This window comes from Anser anser, assembly GCF_964211835.1.
Source record: "Anser anser genome assembly, chromosome: 3".
Lineage (NCBI taxonomy): Eukaryota > Metazoa > Chordata > Aves > Anseriformes > Anatidae > Anser > Anser anser.
Window position 1 is genome coordinate 4,719,294 of NC_139722.1, and position 24,663 is coordinate 4,743,956.

At 38.5% G+C, this 24,663-nt stretch overlaps 1 protein-coding gene and 1 long non-coding RNA gene across 6 annotated transcripts in view; one reads left to right on the forward strand and one right to left on the reverse strand.

The window, feature by feature from the left end:
* The window catches only part of TFAP2D (transcription factor AP-2 delta), a 53,456-nt gene that overhangs the window by 13,848 nt on the left and 14,945 nt on the right, over nt 1-24,663 (reverse strand). For 3 of the 4 annotated variants that reach the window (XM_083829851.1, XM_083829852.1, XM_083829850.1), the window contains 4 exons: nt 22,629-22,794; nt 19,854-19,972; nt 12,598-12,739; nt 6,392-6,505 (listed from right to left, as the gene is read on the reverse strand). In XM_083829851.1, coding sequence (XP_083685977.1) covers nt 6,392-6,505; nt 12,598-12,739; nt 19,854-19,972; nt 22,629-22,794 — 541 coding nt within the window. Of the gene's footprint in view, nt 1-6,391; nt 6,506-12,597; nt 12,740-19,853; nt 19,973-22,628; nt 22,810-24,663 lie in introns of all 4 variants that reach the window. The other variant, XM_083829849.1, reaches the window with a different exon arrangement.
* On the forward strand, nt 54-15,884 carry LOC310896915. 2 transcript variants are annotated; one of them, XR_014581914.1, is made up of 3 exons: nt 54-1,339; nt 3,635-3,781; nt 13,894-15,884. It is a non-coding gene; the product is annotated as an uncharacterized lncRNA (long non-coding RNA). The 2 variants fall into 2 exon arrangements; XR_014581915.1 differs by lacking the exon at nt 13,894-15,884 and adding an exon at nt 7,989-8,555.

The following is a 24,663-nucleotide window of genomic DNA, read 5'->3' on the forward strand; positions in this document are numbered from 1 at the left end:
AAGACAGGTGACACGTGAGTTAACTCCAACTGTTTCCCATACTGACATGCTTCTGTACCATCAAGATCTACCTGCACACCATTAAATGAAAAAGGATGCTGTTAGACAATTGTGCTGGTTAGCATTAATCCAGATTCATAAGAAGAAACCTGCAATGTCAGAATTCAGCTTTGCTCAGTTAATGGCAGGATTATGGGTGTTTGGGGGTTAGCCAAAGTTTCACCATCTCACATCACAACTAATCTGCACCATATGGTCTCTGAGTGCATGTCTCAGAGCTCTCGTGCCTCCAGGCAATCTTGTCTTCATCTGTTGTAGTTCCTGATTGTCCTGGTCCACCATTTCCAAGCTTTTCTAAAGTGAGTTGTACTCAAAGCCTTGGAACATAGCCTCTTATATACGTGTCTTGTATACATCCACCTTTTTGGTTTCTCTAACTATTTCAACCCCTGTCTTTCCTCCCATCAACCTGGATAATTGAGAGCTGTTTCTCAGTTTCAGTGAGTATGTATTAGGCTCTTTTACCTGTTCTAAATCCAAAGACAAGCAATTTACAATGCTAGAGAGAACCTTGCTGTCCTGAAGAAAATAAAGATGAAATCTCAGCTTTGCTGACGTCAGTGGGATTTGAAAACAGATTAAGTTTCAGGATAAATTAAAACCCCAGCTTTTCCCTCTTGTACAGACAGATGTATGCATATGCACACAAAAGTTTTGCTTGGTTCTGTGGAATTTTTGGAAGAAGAAACTCTGAATAACAAGTAATAGATGGTATTTTAAAAGAAACTAAGGTTTATCTAAATATATTTTACTTTCTCCCTTCCCCCCCCTTTTTTTTTTTTGCTTTCATTCTCACTCCCTCTCTTTCACATTCTCCTGCTCTCTCTTTCCTGATGCTTATTCCGTTTTGAAAGCAAAGGGCCAGAGAAATGGGTTACTCTCTCTAAAGATATAGAAACATTTAGGTTCTTTTCTAGTACTGATGTGCTGGCTTTGCTGTCTGCTCTTATGGACTCATAAATGCACTTACACAGATCAGACTTTAGAGGACAACAAAGAGACTCTCATGTATCTGGACAAAAAGCACTTACTAATGGAGATAGATTTTTCCATGGTTTTCCTGTTTGCCGCATGGCTTAATGCTGATTCTGTCTCTGGTTATGGCTTTCAGGCCTGATGCAACCCATAGGATTATTCCACTTGCTCCTCTGCATTTATCATGATGGAATCAAAGAAGAGTTCAAGGACAGCATGGGTAGCCCTACAGGACATCACCTCTTCTTGAGCCCACAATTTCTATGCTAAGAAATTTGATCTGACTCAACATTTTTCTCATGAGGTAAGTGACTTATGAACCAGCCCTGACAAATCTGGAATTTTCTAAGTCTTAGTAAGCTATTTGTAGCACAGATAAGGTAGCTAACTGGGCTATAGTAAGGGCTGGTGTTTCCTTGAATCCTCAGGCTACATATATATTATGAATATATATATAATATGTATATTGTTATTATATATTGTATACATTGCATTTATTATTATTATATTATATATTAGTAATATATATGTGCCACTGTGCCCAGGAATGTTTTGGTACAGTGCTAATTATATTGGGCACCAAAAATCAAGGGCTCCTGCTAAAAAGCAGCACAACTAAATGATACGTGCCTGTGTCCTGACACTTTTTATTTACTAATATCAATATAATACCTCTGCAGTATTGAAAGATATTTCAAAATGCACTGAAAAGGAAAAAATCTTGAATAAAACATATATAACACAACCTTGACTCTGATAGTGCAAAATAATTGCTGGTATGAATGTAAGGGTCTGCAGAATTGTTTGTTCATGGTCAAACAATACTGGGAAATTATTCTTCCTGCAGCACTGAGTTTTCTGTATTCAAGTCAGATGGGAATCTCAGAGAGCAGCTGCACAAACATGGTCATACTAGGGGTGTAGATGAGCCTATGTTTTCTGTGTATCTGGTAAAGTTGTGCAAAACTCAGCAGTTTTCAGACTCACCGGCAGCTTCTTTGAAGATTTCTCCTTTTCTAAGCTTTGTATGAACTTTGAGTTTGGGGTTCGAGCAAACCCAGCAATTCTGAGCCCTTCACGGGGACTAGCCTGTGCTTCAGATAGGACACATATTTCAAGATCTTGATGAATTGGGACTCAGTGGAAAAACTTCACAGAGAAGCATGAGCTTGAAGATTTAAAACAGAGGAAACTGGAATTGCTGCTTGTATCTGACCTGTGCTAGTCTGTGAACCCTGGTCTTAATTATTAATGTTGAACAAGTAATGTTGCAAGCAAGTGGAAAACATTATTCCTCACTTACCAACTGTAGGGTAATTTATTCCTAAAGAAAACTTCCTTTTACCCTAAGGTAGTAGATGCTGGATGCTGTAGGTATCAGATTTTATAGCCTTCAGAAAGTCTTTCATTATCTTATAATTAATTCTAATAATATAGGATTATGTGATTCCTCTGAATTTTTTTGGTCATAAAAAATCTCTACTGCTTTCTGACATTGTACGGCATAAACATATGTATATGTATAAAATCTCAACTTTTCATATTGTTCCTTTTCTGCCTTGAACACGGTTTACAAGGCAGAATTTCTTAACCTCTTCTTGTTATAGTAAATCTGTATGAAACTATATGGGATTTCTGATAGTTTATGTCTAAAATAAAAAATCAGATCATATTGAATAATGGCTGAAAAACACACTAAATCCTGCTAAAATATTCACAGAACCTTGACAGAAGTTCCAGTTAAAGCCTGTCTTTGCCAAAGGTAACAGTTTGGCTCCAGCTTAATCTAGAGATTTATACAGCTTCATGACAGAGAATTTATTGCAAGAAATCCTGCAGTTCTGGAATACAGACAGAAATGAAGATGAAAATTTCACAATTGAAAAAGTATATTATGAAATTTATGATGGCTGTTTGCATCCACTGATTCAGATTTATGCCTCCTCTGAAAAAAAACATGTTTGTAGACCACCAATAGCTCTTAGGTATTTTGGTCATAAATAACATAATTTTGTGTGCATAGTCAGGATCAGCCACTTGTTAGGACAGTCCAATTTTAGACTCCAATTATTGTAGGCTTCATCAGAATATTTGACAGTGAATATTTGACAGTGACTATGGTAAGAATGTCAAATACATCTCTAGCATACAGTTGCAATGCTTTTTATAGATACAGATACATCAGAAATTTGTTCATTTTACTGTAACAAATAGAATTATAGAATCATAGAATGTCTTGGGTTGGAAGGGACCTTGAAGGTCATCTAACTCCAACCCCCTGCCATAGGCAGGGTTGAAATAAGGAGAGCCTGTTCTTTTGAAATTCTGACCTTAAATGAGAGCTTATGATCGCAAATGTGGAGTCCAATGTATGTTGAGTATTTAAATTCTTAGTGTGTTTTATGTTAGGTAAATGCTTCCAACATCTTTTTATGAAACCCTCTCTACAGATGTATGATGACAAAGAGCTATTTCTGTTTGTGACCAGTAGAAAGCTGTGCTATGCCTCAGAGAGCAGTGGCCATGCTGTTCCTGGTTTACAAGGACTTTCTCCCTGTGTTGGGGTACCATGAATTTCTTTTTCTTCTCTCATCCTCAGCTGATCAGGTGCAAATTTCCTGTGACAAGGGTTGGCTCAATCTGAGGATCATCCCTCAGAGAAAGATAGACAAACCAAGTGACTGGTAAAAAGCCGTCTCTGTTGAAACCTTGATTCAGAAAATACTCCATTCTCCTGGAAAACATGGTGAGTTAAATTCTCACATCTTTTCTGACATCTGAGACAGACTTATGTGCCTTCTGTGATATTTAATCTCAGGAAGGCAAGTAGTGGTAGTAGTGGTAGACAACCTAGCTCTGAAGGCTGCCAGATAGAGGGGATGAGAATCATGATTTTCTTTTTTTTTTCCTACACTAAGCTTAGGCATTTACAATATATGTCTGTGTATGTACTGGTTGGCTGAGCTCCCATTCAGCTGCATGTCTGGACTAGACTAAGAGTCAACAGAGTTTAGAGAGAAATTCAAGTCACGCTAAAGTAGATGTCTACGTTAGGCCTGCATTAAGTATCTACGTTGCAGATTCCACTGGCTGAACAGATGAAATCCCTACAGACTATGGCAGGAGCTTTACCTGGCTGAAATGGAGGCACCTATATGTAGATGAGTAGAGTTAGAGGTCTGGGTCAGAAGCTGGATCTGACCTCAACTTATGTGCAACGGATGGAAAAGGTATATGGCCTCAGCTCAGCCTCTGGGTCTGGCAGTGCTCATCATTCCCCAAGTACAGATATCAGAGACAGCTGTCTGATTTTAAGCGCAGGGAAGCATCTGTGTAGCATCAAGACCTGTACTTTTCTAGGTGCCCGTCTTCAGTCCAACACTTATTGCCTACAGCAGGCATAAAAGAAAGCACTGACTGATCCAGGAACTTCGTACAGAAGCTTTGTACTCCAACCCACTGAAGTCAAGCAGAGAAAGAAGGATGGGATCTGTACAAATTGACAGCTTTTGTAGCTGAAGCCGTCAGCATTTTACCCTGACTGCTGTTTCTTCTTTAAATACAGGAATCCTTGGGGATTAGCTGCCCTCTATCACATTTATTTTATGTGCATATAATGGGGAATTAACTATTTTTCTACAAGTCTAGGTTGCCCATTAAAATTATTCTTTGAGCATTATGTATAAATAAGTATGTTTTCCTTGGTTTTCATGTGTACTTAGGTATTTTGGAGTGTGTGTATAAGGGAAAGTATACATAGGTGTAGGTGGTATGTGTATGTGTATATGTACACATTACTGCATGAGTAATAATATTCCTCACTCACTTTAGTAGAAGTGAGGTTGTCTAGGTGTGTTCATATATGCATACAGTAAACACTGTTCTGTGTAAGAATGAAGAGGAATGTGTGCATTTGTGGACCAGGTATTATCCTTGCCCCCCACCCTTGTCTCAACAGATAGACAAGGTGGGGTAGTGGCCATTTTGTATGCCATTCAAAGTCTGAGGGACTATTAAGTACCACACCACCTGGCTGGTAAATTCTTGATGCTCTGTGAGAATCTTAATAACTAAAAGATGTTGTGACATTGGAGTACAGAAGTTGTCTGCCCATCCAATGAATGGAGAGTTTTTCAGACAGTTGTGCTAGAGAATATACAAATTCACCGTAAGGCTTTATAGGTTTAAAGAATCTACTTAGTGTTACGATCTGTAAACTACTCATTGGAATAGTTCTTTACATGTTGATTTTCCAAGGTATCAACTAACAGCTATGAAAAAGAAAAAAAATCTGTAGACTCAGCTAGTCATGTATTCCCCTCTGTTGTCCAAGCAAAGGTAGAAGAACCTCTAAGATGTTTCATCACACTTATCTTTGATAAATATCTTAGATAACCCCATTATATCAGAACAACCTTCTGGAAGTTCCCATCTCTTGACTGTATGTAACATACAACTGAAAGTGGAAATGTGAAGTTGCGCAATACCTGGGCTAATAAATCTTGCAGATCCTAAGACATCTGTACATTTTTATCCATAACTTGGATAAAATTCCAATGAAGTGTGGCACTGATCTTTGTGTACAGTAGGTCCTCATCTTCGTAACAGCTTCTTAGGCTGTCTACATAAGTAAATTAAGTATTGCTAAAGCATGGGCACCAGAACTGAGTCTAAATATGCTAGTAAATTTTTAGCAGTCTCTGGCACAGTTTTAGTCTGAATTTCATTCCAAGGTATTGTTCAGGAATTAGTGTAGCAAGACCACTCCCAGCAGGCAGTATGCTTTGAGGCCATTCTGGTTCAGCCTGCTTTGGAGGCTAAAGTGTATATATATACATATACACTTTACGTAAAAGCATGCTTCTGGTGGGATACTGTCAAATGGTCTTAGTAGCACAGAGGAAGTGCTGGAGCTATTTAGTTAATTGGTAAGGATGCAGCCTAACTGTTCCTCTATTCATTGTTATAGTGATTCATTTATATTGCCAAGATGGCTCAAAACTTGAGTTTCCACACTTCTGGACCATTTACATTCTCTCTTGATTGGCTTGTGATTTGGCTCATATCTAAAGGAAGGCAGATAAGAAGATTTGGCTAGCAGATATAGAAAATGATTGACTGAAACTCAGACTGTCATCCATTCAGCAGGGTGAATACAACTAGCTTGAGCCTCTTTGCTAGGTAAGCATAAGCTTTTAACAGGCACAGACAACAAAGAGAATATAGACATTATTGCAGTCTATGTATAGACATACAGACATGTCATAAGTAAGGGAACAAATACCATTACATCCTCATATGTAGTATTTACCAAAATTATGAATTTTAGGTAAATGCTCTTCTTTCAAAATCATACCTGAAATGTGTTAAATGTCTCTGGATGTCGAGGTCTAGTATTGGAGTCGGTCTGGAGGATCCAAGGGGTGATCTGTCTTGACTCAGAAGATCTTGGAATTCTTTACATATTTGTCTAAAAAGAAAGTGGATATCCTTAATTGTGATAGGGGTAATCCTTCCTTTAATGCTGATCCCCATAATCCTGGGTGATTTCATTCATAACAAATATTTGTCAGAGGCAGTGTTAAAGGAATTAAAGAAAAATGAATCCTCCCCTGCCTTCCTGCCCCAAATTCTCAGAGCAGACAGCATATAGAATCTCTTGAAGAAGAGTAATTCCCCTCTGAAACCATGTTAATATTGAGAAATTCCATCAATGCAAACTTTCACTAGGTAGAACCTAAGACTGCAGTTTTGGCATCTTGCAATGAGAGCTCAGGGTCTGTTTTGCCTGCTCTCTCATCAATTTAAGGTCCTTTGGAAAGGATGGATGGTCTTCTGTTCCTTCTCACTTTCCTTCTCAGGATGCGTCAGTACTGGAGATACATTTATAGAGGACCTAACAGTAAGAGAAACCTAAAAATTAGGTATTTTAATTCTTGTGATATTGTTGTATTGCGCTAGTTCACAAATTAGTCTAGGAATGTGCTACCAATACATTATAAATCAATCAATCAATCAAACAAACAAACAATCAAACAAAACCAGTTCCATTTGGTGCATGCTTCCTGAAGAATACTATCTGGAAATTGGATGGATTGCCATAACTTACTTTCAATTGGTTTATGACACAGTCGATTAAAATAACAGCAACAACAAAAGGTCAGATATCCAGATATGTGTCTCAGGACTTCTCCAAATTGGCATATCATTCTCCACCAAATGTATCAGAAATATAGACACTTAATGTGGGGTCAGGAGGGGTATGATGCCATCCAGATGATCAGGACAGTCACATGATTTACCTGATACTAGCCTGATACTCAGTTGTATTGGCCTAGTGATGGTCTCAATGACTACATGTCAAATAGTAAACTATATGGTGCTGGGGTTTCTTCTTACATCCTGTGGCCAATTATCATTATCTGATAAAGTCTGTATGCATATGCTCTCCTAACTCCCCAACAGTATGGCTGCATCCAAACTGATTCCTGAAAATAGATGTTGGTGTGGACTACCTCCCACAACATGTACAGAAGACATTTGGGAGTGTTCAAGGAACCAGTCTAATATTTTAATAATATAGACAAGCTCAACAAAATGCCACAGTGTGTGCATGGCTTACTTTGTTATTATAGATGAAATAACTGTGTATGGGCCCAGTTTTAACACTAAAGAGGGTCTCTGTGATCCATGATTTCTGCTAGCATACTTTTGCTTTGTACATCTGATCCTAGAAAGAGTTCAAGTTCTTCATCTTCTTTTTGTAACACTTGTCCTTTGGGACAGGGACATAATGAAAATTAAGTGGTTAAACTCAGCTTTTTGGCATTTAGGTCTCTTCATTACCCAGTTAAAAGTAACAAAACTCCACCAATCTGTTTTTACTTTTCAATATATCACTGTTCTACAAGATTTGGATATAGACTTTAGATAGCACAGCTCTCTCCTAACAGGAAAGGGATGCAGAAAACTATTTCCCGCTGTGACACTGGACTTCATCCAAGGTTGATTTCTGTAAATGCTTGTCATCAGTATGGACAAGGACACTGACTGCTGGAAAAGACAGCATCATCTTAGCCTTTCAAGCAAAGAGAGGTATTCAGCAGAAATGTATGTAAATGCAGCATACAGTTTTAATGAATCAGATCCTTAGAGGAAAAACAGTTCCTTTCAACAACTGAAAACAGTCAGTCATTTTGGCTTCTAAACAATCTGCTATCCCCAGTCGGCCCTGTCAACACTGTTCCTCTCTCCTTCCTCCAACCTTTACTTTCTACCTGTTGAAAAAGTTCATCTTACGAGTTCTTATATTTTGACAAAGGAAAGTGTCAAAACCAAGTGTGCAATTAAGTTCCCTTCTATCTTCACATGTCAGAAGTTTTTACTGAATGTTGCAGATTGAAAGAAAAGAAGAAAACTTTTTTATTATACATGAAAACCTTTAAAAGGCAGTAACCTACTTTTTCAAGGGATTTCTACTCAAAGTCATGTCTCAATGCCTCCACTACCAACAAAACATTACCTGGGGTAGTGACAGAGAGGATGGTTGACAGTTATATACCAAGTTGGACTGTGATTTTGCATAAGCAAAGAAAGATGGTTAGGGATTATCTGTCTTAAGGGCTCCAGCTAAAAAAATAAGCAAATAAATAAATAAATAAAAGAGAATCCTGGCCTTTCCTGCAAGAGAGGCACCTAATGATTTGTGAAAGATGGCCAGATGTTCCAGGATATGATCAGGAAAAAATAGAAACTTATGTACCAAATCAGACCGAAAGCCCATCTAGTCCATGATCCTGTCCCTAGAAATCGACAAAGCCTTTGTGAGGAGTACAAGAATGGGATGAATGTGTGCCCATGAACCTGATATATTCCAAGTGTGGCAGAGTTGCCAGGCATCCAAAGAGTAAACATCAGAGAGGTTCTCAGCAGGTACTTTGCATCCTGTCTCAAAGTTATTTTTCACAAAACCAGCACACTGAGAACATATTGTCATGGGTCAGATATTAATTATCCTGTATTGGCTGTAAGCAAACCCACAATAAAAAGGTTATGCACAGTATTCTGTTCTGATGTGTGTAAATGTGTATCTGGTTCTCTTTCTCATGTGCAAGGTCTTGTGTTGTGATACTCTGTGATATTTCCCCCAGGACACTGTGCCTTTCCATCAAGTGGAATTGTTGATGTGGCCTTCAGCAGTTCTGTACCTGTCCTACCTGTAACCCCTGTAGCCTGATCAAGTTCTATCCCCTGTTGTAAAGCCATTAACGGTCTTTCCCACACCCCTACAAGGTTAACTAAACCATGCTTAAAGGCCCTCTAAGTCCAAACACCTTTTTTTAAATTATTATTTATTTTTTTTAGATTTCTTTGTGGGTTGCATAATCATGTCTTGAAGCCTCCCTAAATGTCTAGAGTTAACAGGACACCATCAGCACCCTTTGGCCAGAATTAAGACAGTTCAGTCCTTTTTTTTTGAAGCACCTTGCTCTGGAGTGCCCAAATAATCATCTACTCAGTCAAAGAAAGTGGAGAAGAAGAATCATAGGAATGGCTTCTCTCATTGTCTGTCACATTCTTACCCATTCAGTTCCTAACCAAAATTTGCTTAACTCCTGTTCTGCCCTTTCTGTCACTTGTGTCCCACACTGCACTGGCAATCATCTCTTCTTCCCATGATAATGGTTAGGTAAGGCTCCAATCCTCCACTGTCTAGACCACCAAATTACTAGCATAGGCCATGACACCATCTCGTTGCATCAACTAGTACTGTCCTAGGTGGGTCCTGGATTAGCAAATGCAAGGAATTATTTCCAAGAGGTAGTTTTAGAAGGTCAGGTAGCTTAGCACAATGAATGTGGTCTGTTCCATGACAGAAAATTGCCCTGGTTTCATTCACTGTACTACTGTCAGTATACTGTCAATGTAGCCTCTGACCAGGTAGGGCTGAGAAGGGAAATGAACAGAATTGCCTCAGGCTTAGTGCTGTGTTTGAGTTAAAGAGGGCTATTGGCATCTAAAACAGCAGCCTCTTTATTAACACATGGGTCATAGTTCTGTGCATGGATGCTGAACTGCTTCCACTCAGGGTAGATATATTGCTTGACTACAAGATGTAGATGCCCTTGATAACAATGAGATGTTCTACCAGAAACTGGAGACTTCTACATTGTAGACATTAAAGGCTCTATTTAGGTGCACATAGATATGTAATACCAAAGACATCCATAAGAAATGGCAAATATGACATAGCAATAAAAAGATACTTATGCCCTTCTCGAGTAGCTGCTGATAACTAAGCTGGATAATTAGTTAATCTCAAATGGTGATAGGTATTGTGTTTGGGCACCAAGCCACTAAAGATGGATGTCTGAACCCAGCACAGATTTTCACATATATTACTAGGAATTGCAGAAATATATATTTTTTTCTTTCCTCTTATTTTTCCTTAACACCCCACTTGTGAAAGATCTCACTGGTTTTACCAAAGGCACACTTCTGAGGACTTCTGGCTCTGTCCTAGTGGGACGGTAGCAACGCACATGCACAATGACAATCTATTTATTTCCACAGACATAATTTGCCTTGAATGAGTTTTCCACCCTGCAATTTCAGTTTCGTTTTTGGTGACAGCATAACTATCCACCACATTTTCTAGTGTCTCAATTTACACGGCATGAGGAAATTATGAATTTAATTAAATTACAAACCTAGATATTAGATACATCAAATGAATAATATAAACTTCTGTCAGATAACTAGAGTATCTACCGTCAGATACATGGAGGTATGGCTGGGAAATGCCATGCTGATATGGTCGTGGACCTGCATTTCCTGTGGTATCTGGACAGGGCTGGCCTGTGAAGCACTCACTGTTCTCCTTCCAGGCAGGAGAGGGCAGTAGTAGCACACACATTGACCCATCTGTCCCTGTTTATAACTGCTCTGACTTCAGTAGGATGTGGCCTATCCTTAGACTATTGGTGAGGCACTGATCAATTCGCTGGTACTTTTAAATGTTGAGATTAAAAAACAACAACAAAAAAAAGACTTTTGTTGTTGTTGTTGTTTTTGTTGTTGTTGTTACTAGTGCAGAATAAAATCTTAAACCCAAAGTTCATGGACATTTGGAGTAATGTATGCCCATGATTCTCTACCTCACTAGTAAAGAGTGAGGGAAATGGAGTGGTGAGAAAGGGTAGGCAGACTCTTACTTGTCCCCCAGTGGGACAGCCTTTGGAGGTAGGACATGGCAGTCATCCACTGCTCATTATCACCCGCGGCAAAGTGATCTCTCCTTAGAGCCAGAAAACAAGGCAGATGATTTCTGCCATCAAGGTTAGGTAACATTTATAGGTAGGGCAAATTCTGGAGCTGTGGCAATGTCTTAACTCTTGCTTATATAGTGCCCAGCATTACAATCAGATCTTAAAAAGTTACATGATGCAGATTGTGCAGATTGTTGATGGGCTATATATCAATGCAGAGAGAGGTTTCAGTGCATGTCACCTCTGGGTCACCTTCAAGGTGAAGAGCTCTGGATACAAGAAGGACATCAAAGCCAGCAATCCTGTTCCCCACAACTAGACAAAACACAGGGACATTGAGATATAAGGGACAATTCTCTGGCTGCTCAGACTTCACCCTTACTGTAGCAGGATTACTCTCTGTTGGATGTATCATTCTCAAACGTTTCCAGCAATGGAGAAAAGAGGTGGATGATGTCTTGGTTTCTGGCCTCAGATCTCCTGCTGCCTTCCTGTGTAACGTAGCGGTAAGCTCTGGAAGTATTTGATTATATTCGAGGCCACCCCATGCAAGCATTACACACACCTAATGTAGGTCTATGTTATGCCATGCAGACTATTTATTCCTGTTTCCCTTGGCTCATAGAGGCTAATTCTTCCCTCATCAAGGCTAATTAACTTAGATGAAATGTTATCCTAACATAATGTTACTGCTCCAGGGAGGTGAGTGGCTTGTTTAGAGCAAAGTCGGGTGGCTCTGCATGTCTTTAATGGCTTTAGCAAAGCTCCCCTGCTGGTGTACATTGTTCCAGTGCCTTTGGCTTCAAGGAAACCCTTGCAATTTTACAAGCAGAGAGGATCTGTCCCTCTGCAAATCAGCACTCCCTCAGCAGACTCACGATAATTATCTAGCAGAAACTAATACTTCAGCAGAAACTTAGATCTCTGTTTCACACATCCTTGTATTTGCTGCTGTGCAAACAGGAGACAAAGCCAGTTTGTCCTAAATCTCTTACTATGTAATAAACTCCTCTCCACTCACTTAAATCAAATAATCTGAGACTAAGATGTACAAGCCTCCTTAACTGCAGACAATGAGAACATAACTACTAAAACCTCGTTATAGTAAATAAGGTTCCTTTTACAGCATCTCTAAAGAAGCTTGCTCTCATTTTCAGTGAGTACTGTTGTGATAGCAGTCTCCACAATCACAGATCTTTACTCCCACTCCTCCCTCCAGCCCCCAGATTCAGAATGGAAAAGTGACAGACAGATTTCTTTTTCAATATGACATTATTTCCCCCCCACTTCTTACTTTGTTGCTAAGATCATCTTTTTCCTTGCTGTCTGCTCTTTCTGTTCCATGTGCTGTCTGGCAATGTGCTCTCCCACTGCCTTGGCAGGGAACTCTGTTTCACAGGTGTAGCCGAAATCTCTGGCCAAATGTAATGCTTCCCCTGTAGGTAAAAAAAACAGGTCAGTCAGTTAGGATTTATTTTATTTTTTTTCTTACAGAATTTCTATCATCATTAAAAAAATAAATAAATAAAGTCACTCATCTACTATCTACATCTGTCCCATCTGTCTACAGACATCCACTCCCAATCTCTGATACAGATTTCAGTCCATTTCACCTGTTCATACTTAGACTTCAGATGGTGCCAGCCAGAAGATAAGAAGTATGTTCCTGTTGTGAGAAAACACCACTCAAGACACTTAGGTTCATCTCCCTCAACTGCCACCAGTATACTGGTGTAGCTGTGCAAGCTTTGTAAACTCAGATCATCAGTAATAGAAATTAGTGGGAAGTGGGAATAAAACTTTTTAAACAGACAAGATTCAGCCTTTGGTGCTTCACTTCTCTGTCTATAAAGGAAGAATAGCTTCCTACCCCAGGAGAGAACTATGAGAAAAAACTTGCACTTCAGCATATTTTCTTAAGAGTTAAGTGAGCAGGCACAGTACAGTTGCCCCACTCTAAAGATGAGAGGCCCATGAAGTACAGCACAAGAAACAATCCTGTTTCCAGAAAAGCTTGCAATCAAAATCGACCACACAAAAGAAAAGGGAAGACAATGAAGATCATAGCTGATGTTTTATATGTGGGGAAATCAGTGCACAGGACTTGAGTAGGCTTTGTGAAAAGTCTTTGACAAAGGTAGACACTGAACTTCTCCACACTTCATCTACAGAGATTGGACACTGTCACCTAACTCCATATTAGGTGCCACATGCCTCTGGAAATATCTTCCCCTCTCAATTAACACAGAGAACTCAGAAATTTATTTTAGGATTTACTGAACATTCCCCGGTCTGCATGTTGTCACTCTGACAACCTTGGTGTAGGATTTATCTGATCAAACACAGCTGACTGGAGTGTGAACATCTGTGCCTAAGTTAGTCTTTCCCTGGTGGGAAATAGGCACTTTGAGATCACACTTGCACTCATCTCAAAGTAGAAGGTAAAAATAGGTCAGCTACCAGAAGTATATGTTGAAGCACATCTGTATGAATGACTAACAGTGACATGCTCCAGAACTGTTTTGGGATTAGGGTATTTGTTTGTCTGGTTTTGTTTATCTGCTCATTAGTTTTGTTTGTTTGTTTTCAGAGTTGACTATTTGAGTGCCGTCTTGAGTGGTGACATTGAACCCTGGTTCTTTGGAGACCATGCTAATGCTCTAGACAGACAATTAGGAGAGATGCAGGACCTGTAACACCTCCGTCTGAGAATACCTGCAGTGAGACTCATGTGATTAAAAATCAATATTGACATCTAAGCTAAGACTCCCTAGTCGATGGAGAGAAATTTGCACTTTAATTTGCACTTTTTATGCACTTTATTTGCACATATCATCCTGTACTAAAGTAGAAGGCAAATGGATCAGATGTACTGTAGAAGGCAAGCAGATCAGATGGAATGTAGAAAAGTCCAGGTTGGATGGGAATTCTGGAGATCTTCTGTTGAAATTGGGCTTTAGATGACATTATTCAGGGCATTTTCAACCTAGTCTTGAATATTTCCAGCCATGTAAATTCCACAACTAAGCAACTTAATTCAATGTTTAATTGTTAATTTAACTTAATTTGATTTAATTGTTAATCACACAGAATATACTGGCCTGTATACTGGCATATACTTGACTGCCAGCCTTGTATTTAAAACATCCAGAGGTTACAAATTTAAGCTACAACTTCTAAATTTTTGTTGAGGTGCTTCAAAATTTGTGTTTCAATTACTCTGTTACTCCCCCTTTCAGTGTCAGGTTTTGCTTTTAGACAAAACTCTATTAAAATACATGATAGATTTGTTTTCATGCCAGTGCAGAAAGAAGATAAAAATCAAACCCTTTGAAGCTGTCATCAGGTGGAATTACCATTCTTCGGACAGCTCTATCTTGATCCCAGTCAGACCCAAGTAACAACACAAAGAAAAAGCACTTCAGGAAAGCACTTCAGAATTTAGCCATTGGAAAAAAATAAAATAATAATAATAATAAACTTGCTTTCTTCAAGGAAAAAAACGTGATAGAATGTTGGCATTTATTTAACATGACAGCAATATACTGACTGAAATTTGAATGTTTTCACTTAATGTGAAAAAGAAAGGGAAAGAAAATATGAACAGTCATTATAACTAATCCTTCCAGAGATGGTGTATATTATTTACTAGAGCTAAGAAATTATACTAAACCTGTTGGATGATCTTAAAAAAAATATATAAAAGTATAAAACTTGCTCATCTTGCCTGGGGCTGGGATTGTGATTATGAATGACTGCTAACAGTGTATATAGAGAAATAGAGTCAAGAGAAAAAAAGAAACTAGAGGACTTATGTATCTACTTATAGGTAGGAAAAATTTTAGCTAAAAAAGTGCCTATTGTGTTATGTGAGAAAAATAAATCTGCAAATGTTTTAAATATATTTAAAAAAATACTGGAAAGGGTAAATTGATGTAGGTTATAAATGTACTTTATAACTATGGATAATCATACATATAGCAAGTACACCCGTGTGATATATGGAATAGACATTCTAAATTACAACATCAAATTCCAGATAAAAACAAAAATCTAAACATGGAACACTCTACAGAACATTGTTTATCATATTTCATAGCTGAGCAAATATGTCATTTTGAACTGCCACACTGTGTATTTAGAAGTGGACTGTGTTATATTTCTATATATATTATATATATTTAATATCAGTGAATAGAGTTGCCTAACATTAATGCACAGTAAAACATGTCTGGGGAAAGCTATTTGTACAAAACATAATAAAATATTTTTTTTTCTACATTAAATTTTTGACAAACATTTATTCTAGGGGAGAAAGTGGAAATATTGGAAATGTAAATAGATTGGCTTCTTCTCTTTCAACTTAGATTTGCAGTATTCTGCTTTGTTATTATTTATGTTAGGGAGTAGTTTTACAAAAGGTAGAAAACCCTAAAATATCTGGCACTTGTAGCCAATCGCTTTGTTTCAACCTAAATTTAAATTTTGCTATGTGCAATGTCCCTTATTCTTTCCTTCTGCAGAGACAAAGAATGGGTGCTGGGGATCATTGGCTTTTTCTACTTAAATCCAGCATGTCTTTGTAGCTATAGGCAGTGCTGCCTTTCCTATATAGTTTGACAATTGACCAGAGAGCTTTGCATGATGGAAAAGGACAGTTGCTGAAGCTGAATTAGAAGAGACAGCTCTAGAAAGCCTCAGTGGAGGGACCAGCCTGCGTACCTTGACAGGCTTCTGTGGGCAGGTGCAAGGAGCAGTGTGAGCCTCTCCTGGGTCTAGCAAGAGTGAGAGATGCTCCTATGAAGAGTGAAGGCAGAAGCAGTGTCCCAGGAGGGGGACACTTGGCATCTGAGCTTCTTACTCTCTCTTCAGCTTCACCTCCTCTGGATGCTCTACCCAGCAGAGATGCTACCCAGGGGGAGGAGAGACAGGCAGGAGGTGGAATGAATGTGTTTTTTTTTTTTTTTTTTTTTTTTCCAGTTTGTAGGATGAGAAGGGAGGGGGAAAATGTGGAAGGATATTAAAACAAAGGCTGAAGGGAGAGTCTGACAGTTGCTAGCAGAGTAAAAAAATAAATGCTGATCTATTTTTCTCAAGAGTTTTGGTCCCCAAATGATGAATGCAGTCATTGCTCTGTCTAGTGAATTTAGTATTTTACTTAGATTTGACAGGAAAACAAATTCCATATTTTTTTCATCAGTGTTTTTCCAGATTTTTTTTTTAATCTGATAGCTTTAAATTCATTCATGTATTTCTTTTACCTGCATCTGCAATAACATTTATGCTATGTCTCTGCCTTATAAGTGACCAAACATCTGATGGGGACATCTCCCATCTTCTCACATCCTTCCATATTCTTACTGGGATGCTTTTGACTCCTTTGAACCAGCTTATCCTTGGCAATGCCAGCAATGGAGGAGCCTTTGTTGCATTAGCTAAGAAGTAGGATTTAAAAAATATATTTTTAGAGCTGGTAAGAAAAATGACCTTTCCTTTCTTCTAATTTAGGCACTAGAGGGCATCCCTCACCTACAGGTTGAACAAAGCTAAGTCCAGCACTGCTGTAGAGTCTTCCGATGCTGCAGTTGTTCTCCCAGTCTGTCTTTCCACCCATTGTGCTGATCTATGTGGATGACAATATAAAGAACAGAACTGATATCTCCAACAATTCCTACTCTGGGCCCCAGAATTTCTTACCAAAGACACTAAAGATGCAAGCTTATCAAAAACAAACAAACAAAAACAACAACAAAAATGTAACAGTAAACATCCAGCAGCCATACTGAACCCAGAGAAAAGCAAGCTTATAGAAAAAAAGGAGAACTGAATAATTTTCATAAAATCTGGATCTTTATCATCACACCCTAGAAATTCGTTACAGTTTTTCTGTTGAACTTCAAAGGACTCCCAAAACCACAATAATTTTAATATATTTCAGATGAAGAGAAATCTTAGTTGTGTCAGAGACTTTTGAGATGTCTTTGGCAAAATGCGTAATAACCACAAAATTGGTTTTGCCTTTATTTACCTCAAAGTGATACTGAAGAGGTCAAGAACGTACCTACCTTACAGGAATATTAAAGGCCTCAATACAATGAAGACTGTGAGGACCTTGTTAGTTTCTGTAATAATTAACTTAAAAGTATCTACCATAATCAAGAGAGACACAATACAGGGTCTATATGAGGAGTCCACATAGTCCACCTGAGATTTTGGGATTCAATAAGACTAACAGATTATAACGTCAATTTGTGTATTAACATTACCCACTAAAAGACAATGCTGTTTTCTGCATATCTTCTTCATATCTTCCCCTATGAAAAAAGGCAGAGAGACCTGGATCTGTTCAGCCTTGAGAAAAGAAGGCTGAGAGAGGATCTTATCAATGTTTATAAATACCTTAAGTGTGGGAGACAAAGAGGTATGGCCGACCTCTTTTCAGTGGTCTGTGGGGACAGGACAAGGGGCAATGGCCACAAAATGGAGTGCAGGAAGTTCTTCTGCACCAACACGCGAAAGAACTTCATGGTGAGGGTGACGAAGCACTGGAACAGGCTGCCCAAGGAGGTTGTGGGGTCTCCTTCTCTGGAGATATTCAAGGCCAGTCTGGACGCCTACCTGGGCAACCTGCTTTAGGGAACCTGCTTTGGCAGGGGGTTTGGACCCAATGATCTCTTGAGATCCCTTCCAACCCTTACAATTCTGTGATTCTGTGATTCTAAAATCTGGAGTAAGCCTGCATATTTCCATATCTGCCTCATCCATCATCAGGAGCCGTTGAGGGATGGGCTTCCTTGCAGAAGCTGTGCTGCAAGTTATAACCAGTTGGAAGTAATATTTGCATGCAGAGAGGGAGGATAGCTTATACCACACATAATTCAATGAAAACAACCAAGTTTACATAGACATTGTTTGCATAGACATAAAATGAGCTTCATTTTGATTTCTGTTGGAATATTAACACATATGGTGGTGCCTTTCCCAATAATTTTAGTAGACAAGATCTGTTTATTATGTCTAGGCAAGCAGGTCTAGTGAACTCATTCTCTTCAGTGTATATCTTTAGCACTTAGAATATCACAATAGAACAGTCCATGAACAAAAGCAATGGTATAGGCTTGATAACAATTTTGCTATTGGCTTTGAGCAAAGGGCAGGGAGGCAAGGACAGATCCATTCCTGGGGAAAAAAAAAAAATCTAATTGTGATTTACAGTAAAACTACATTGCCATCAGTCCCAGGCCAACAATTGAAATAGGGTTTTCTCCCTCTCCACCTCTTCTAATGAATGAGTGTCTGGCCACATAGCTGTTTATTCTTCCCTACTAAGACCCAAGACTCATGAAGGAACAGCCCTTACTCCCCTAAACTAGTACCTTTCCTAAGTCTGCAACTTCATTAGGACTTTCTCTTTATTAGAGGAAAGTGTGATATGGATATGTCTGTATTTCAGAGCAGCCCCATGGTAGTTTTGTGTGCTCAGTGGCCCATGAGGATCCCAGTTTCTCTTAGATTCTGAAAAATCTCATTTTTTGTGGATTCAGTGCTTTTTCCCTGCCTTCCAGAGTCTCCATCGTTGGAGATATTCAAAACCTGACTAGACAAGGTCCTAAGCAACCTCTTCTAGTTGACCCTGCTTTGAGCAGAAGGGTTGAACTAGAAGATCACCAGAGGTCCCTTCCAGCGTCAGCCTTTCTGTAGTTCTGTGATTCTGTGGTAATATGTGCTGAGACCTCAGTCTACTTGCCTAGATCTGTATGGACTTTTCAGGTTATGATCCTAGAAGGTGTTGACCTTTAGGATGAGCTGAATGCTCTCAACATCAAGGAGGAGGGATCTGAAATTCCCAGAGCTGCTCCTTGCAGCCAAACAACAAACTGAGTACTTAGTGGATTCACCCAGAATAGAAGAGATTCAGGTAGAGTTTCTTCCCTTTGCCTGAGGGGTTTGAACCTGCATCTCCCAGCTGAATGTTCGAAGAACACATCAGTATTTGGTGAATTGTATTTAAACAACAAATAAAGGCCAAGAAAGTATCTCCTGGGTCTGCCTAGAGTTTATCTGAAAAAAAAATAAAAATAAAAATAAAAGATTTCATTCATTTATGTGCAAGAGGAAAAGGGTTGTGTAAATAATAGGCCTTCTTATGGGAGGAAAAATATCACATTTTTGGATCAGCTCCAGGAAATTCACAAGTGTTCTTTGTTGTTGTTGTTGTTTAAAAAAAAAAAGTATAAACAAACCTACTTGTAGAGCTGGTATAAGACATTCATCTCTCAGAACTCTTGGATCATCGATTTGTAAGGCAGATCCCAGCACAAAAAGCACAGATCAATGCTGAGGAAACTGCATGACCAAACCACTTGCTAGGAGCAAAGACATCTCAGAGTGAACTTCCATGTTGCCACTGGTTGTGTCTGTGGCTTTGGGCAAATCAGTTCTCCTCTTTGTACAAAATACAGATTATGATACTTAACACAGTGGCTGAAAAGTGTTTTAATACAAAGCATTTAAATTGTGTTTATGTTATTGCAGTATTACAAACCCTACCTTCTACCAAGGAAGTCAAGAGTGTGACATTTGCTGCTTTTCTTCTTCCTGCAGGCAAATTCAGTCCCAGTCTGTCTAATTTTTCTCTCAAGCAGCGTCCTCCATTCTTAGATTTTGCTCTGTCAGAAGAAAAATGTAGGAGAGAGAAATTTGTGTTTATTGTGCTCTCTGTCTAGAAATGGTGTACACCTTATTGGCAAATGTATGCAGTAATGCCGGCTCTGATGACATCAATGGAAAGTCTTTCAGAGTTATATTCTTAACTACCTACTCACACTGTGTGAGTTTTTCAGGTTGGTCCTTTGACAGACATTAAAATGTCAAAGGTGTATCAGATCTTCACACAGCTTTCTACTTAGTGGGACCCATGGGCCTGTTTGGGTGCTGAGCCTGGGATTGCAATGACTGAATGTAAATATTGACAGTGTAGTCACTTACATCTGACCTAGCCACCCCAGGCTTCCAAGACAATCAAAAGAGAAACGAACACTTCTAGACTGATAATAAACAAGTCTAGAATAAGAGATCTTTACCAATTTCTTCTGCATGACTATAAAAGGAAGCCAGAGAGCTACTAAAATGCAGATGTCTATGTGGAACCCAGCTCCAGCTATGCCTATATGATCTATGTAGAAATCTGGGTACAAACAAATGTAGTATATGAAGCCCAGCACTTTCTAAGAATATGGATAAGCCAATAAAAAATGTTGATGGTAAAATCTCAGACATCTTTCGTTATCTATGCCCCTATCCCAGATGCCTACATCACTTTGTTCTCACAAAATGGTTCCTGGTGCATCCCACAACTGCTTTTCTGCAGTACTTCAGTGTTTGAAGCTTTTCAAGCATATCCACTTATGCAGCAGTCTTAGGTTCAATTTCTTGTTCAGCCTGAGGGAATTTGAACCTGTGTCTTTTCAATGAATGCAGCAGCCAGCTGGAGGTGCATAACTAATGTTAAAATGCTTAAACATTGAATAGAGCAGTGACTGTAACCCAGATCTCTCCCATCCCAAATGAATGGCCCGATCATTAGATAATAAAGTCATCACCACTTTTATGCCTTCGCTTTCACCTAACAAATATTTAATTATTCTCAAATGAGACTGAAGGTCCTCCAGCCTAGAATAACCCATCACTGATTACTAAAAGTGTCTGCCTAGGTGTTTTGAGATGCAGCTTCAAGTTCCTTCCGGCAGAGGAAGGAATACCCCAGTTTTTATGGTCACTTTTACCCACTGAGAGATACCACAATTTTGACTATATAATATGTCAGGAAGTGTCTACTGAGAACAGCAAGCTGGGGAAATATCCTGATGGTGATAACTAATGGAATGCAAAACTAACCCTGCCAGGTCTTGGGCAAATCATGAAGCAGATTTGTTTTCACTATATCTGTGCTTGTCAGCTATGCAGTGTCTGAGTCTGTTCTCTAGTCCTGAGACCTACTAGTATAGCCTGACCACATTTATATATTTACACTCTCTGCACTGTAAAACAAAATTGCTTTATCCAAACTGCCAGCTGGGAGCAGCCCCTGGATAAATCATCAGCCAGGCCCCAGGATGATTTGGTAGAATGATATTTGGTCTAGGTCAAAAACGTATGGGGATCATTCAAGCATTTTAACAGAAGAGAGAATTGAGTACCTATGTTCACACTCATGCCCTTGCATTCTTAATACCTTTTAGTGGTATTGATGAAGTTTGGTATGAGTATTTAAAATGAACATTTCTGTAACTGCTAATTGAAAGCATCTCCAGGGTGAAGCAGTAGCAGAGGAAAATTTTTGTGGATGTAGATTTTGGAATTCAATGCCTATTGAGGCAGTTCAATGGGGTGTATGCCCCCTGGAACAATTTTGCAATCTAGTCCTTACTCTGCAATATGGCTTAAGACAGCTCTTGGGCTGCTACATATCTTAGAATATAGCAGGTTGGATAAAATGACTTTCATTGTAAGTACAGGGATCAGTGTGGCCTTCAGTGACAGCAGTGAAATAGCCTATGACTTTCCAGCTAGTTTTGATCAAAGGGCATTCAAGTAGCTTATGCCATCTAAGTTGACGCCTCAGGGACATTGCGACTCACATATGCCTGGCTGAATTACAGTTGCCTCCTTGTTTTCCACTTGTAATATGAGGCAGAGTCTGCCACTTTCCTCCTTTCTGCTACTACACTCTGCAAGCATCTACTCTGGTCAGTGAAGGGTCAGAAACAAAATCATACCTAATTACTTGCTTTGCCTGCAACATCTCACAATGAAAAAAAATGAAACCAGCATATTCTGCCAACTCTATCTTTTCTGTGCTCAGGAGGCATGACAGGGTGAATGGAAGAAAAAAGCATCCCTAAGCCTTTTTTTTTTTTTTTTTTTTACAGTGAGGGTTGTTTCACACCTGGTAAAACAATTTAATTTGAAATAGTTTCTCAAAAAAGGTTAATTTATAGTGCTAATGATCTTTTTCCACACACATTTTTTTTTTCATTTCAAAACAAAACACCTGTTCATCTGTGATGGGTAACTGAAATAAGGGGGTAAAATAAAATGAAAACATAAACTTTCCATAAAGAATATCAATACAATCTTATTTTTTCCTATTATTCATTAAAATTTTCCCTAGAAAATGTCTTAATTTGTAATTCATCTCATTCTGCTTTCCCAAGCAGTGGTCACCTACCCAAGTGGGGAAAGAGAACAAAATCTTTTTGAGGAAAATGAAATCACAGAAATGAGAGAACGGTCTAGTAGTTATTATTCTTGCCTTCAACTTACCTTCTTAAAATGCCTCCTAAGAGGGAAGCATTGAGGCATTCTGGTGGTGAAAGGCGCCTCTTCACTTCTGCAATGGTCACTTTGTACTTTGAAGTGGAGCTGAGTAGAGATAAGCGACCAGGTACAGAACAGAACAAGTCGGTGGGGTTAACAACACATGTTCCACCTGCAAAAAACAGAACTGTTGGAGTTGGAAAATCTTCATGTTCCATATTTTGACAAACTCAATGAAGAAAAAGAATTCTGATGTGTTTTTTTTTTGTTTTGCTTTGTTGTTGTTTTATGTTTATTTATTTATTTATTTTAACATTGCATCACTTTGTTGCTTTGGGAAATTTTAATTAATTTATATTTTAATACAGAAAAAGTGGATTATTAGATCTCATAAGTTTTACAGGCAAAATACTTCATTATGGCTACCTCATTTGATTTCATGATCAATAAAAATTAAATAAGGTCACCAAAAGAGTCTTGTATTTGATATAGTAATAATATGTGATTGAATGAGATTCAGGTATCACTCATGATTTAAGAAAATCAGCTGGTTAAACATTTAAGACATTGTTTCCAATTATAAATGGTCAGTTAGACTCTCATAGCAGTGTTTAGAACCAGAAAGATGCAATACCACTATAGGTTTGCAGTGATTTGCAACCAGAACTCTTTTCCTCACCTTTTAACTCTCATATACTCCCTCTAAAGTTAGGTCAAATCCTCAGCTGATGTTAATGATTGAAATCTACTGAACTACATCACTTTATCTCAGATTAGTTCTGGAATTGGCTCTCTCTTGAAAGTGACAATTACTTGGCCTGGGTCTATAACTGCTGAATGATCACCAAATCTTTCAATGAAGACTGTGATCAATAACTCCTCAGGCAAAATGGACCTTTTAAGTTAGAGCTAATTTCTGAGAAATCAAGAGAGAAAACTTTATCTGGATCTGATCCAAGAGAACAAAAATCTTAAGGACTAGCATATATTTTATCACCAAGTGCAAAACACTCTTTGACCTGCCTTCTCCAACCTGACTACAGTAAAAATTCTGTGGAAGAAATGAATCTTACCACTGCATGCACAATTCTCCCCTGGGGAAAGATGAGAAAAAAGAATGATGAGCTGCATATGACAGTGGTATAAAATATCACATCGTTCAATGCACTACTGTAAGGAGTTTAGATGGTTTCTGCAAGGACGATGATATAAAGACCTTCTTACAGCAGAATGAATCTGTGCTCATCATTCATGTTTAAAGGAAATATACTGGTTTTAAAAATACCATTATCACTTCATCTTTCCGATGAACACTCTAAACTCTGCAATGCAAGAACTCACTTTATTATGCTTAAAAAATTAGTTTGTAGTCTGAATTCTAGAATAGAATAGAATATAATAGCTCATTTCAGACCACTTTTACTCCTTCTTCCACAAGTAATCCCTCTTAAAAATAAGGTGACTATATACATTCAAGCTTTAGCAGAGACGGAGAAGTATAACTCAAGGATTAAACTTCATTAAAAGCAGACTATTGCTTGCTTACATAAGGCAAACAGAATTCATATCCAAATATTTCATCTTTTGAAGGTATATTTAAACATTTGTGCTGACAGCAAAACCAGAAAAGAACATCTCTTAGTATAAATCCCAGATGGGTGAGATCCTGACTCAGTACAGCAGGTTATTTTATGACTTGCCCAATTATACCACAGGATAGATATTTGTGTCCACTTCTCAGACAGAATATGGAGACAAACTGTACATCAACAAAAATATATATGCATCAAGGGCACTTATGCACATTTTTGCACAGCTGAGAGTTACAATTTATGAGCTCAGATGCTCAAATACAGAAATATGGTGCCACATGCCTGATAGATTTTTTTTTTCCTTGACTGAGACAGGGCTGCACAGAAACCTAAAAAAATTTTTCAATCAACATTTTCAAACTTCTGGTCTGTCAGGTACATTTTTGAAAAGTGTTAACACTGAGTAGATTTGTTTGTTTGCCATTTCTCACTGCACTGATACACAAATA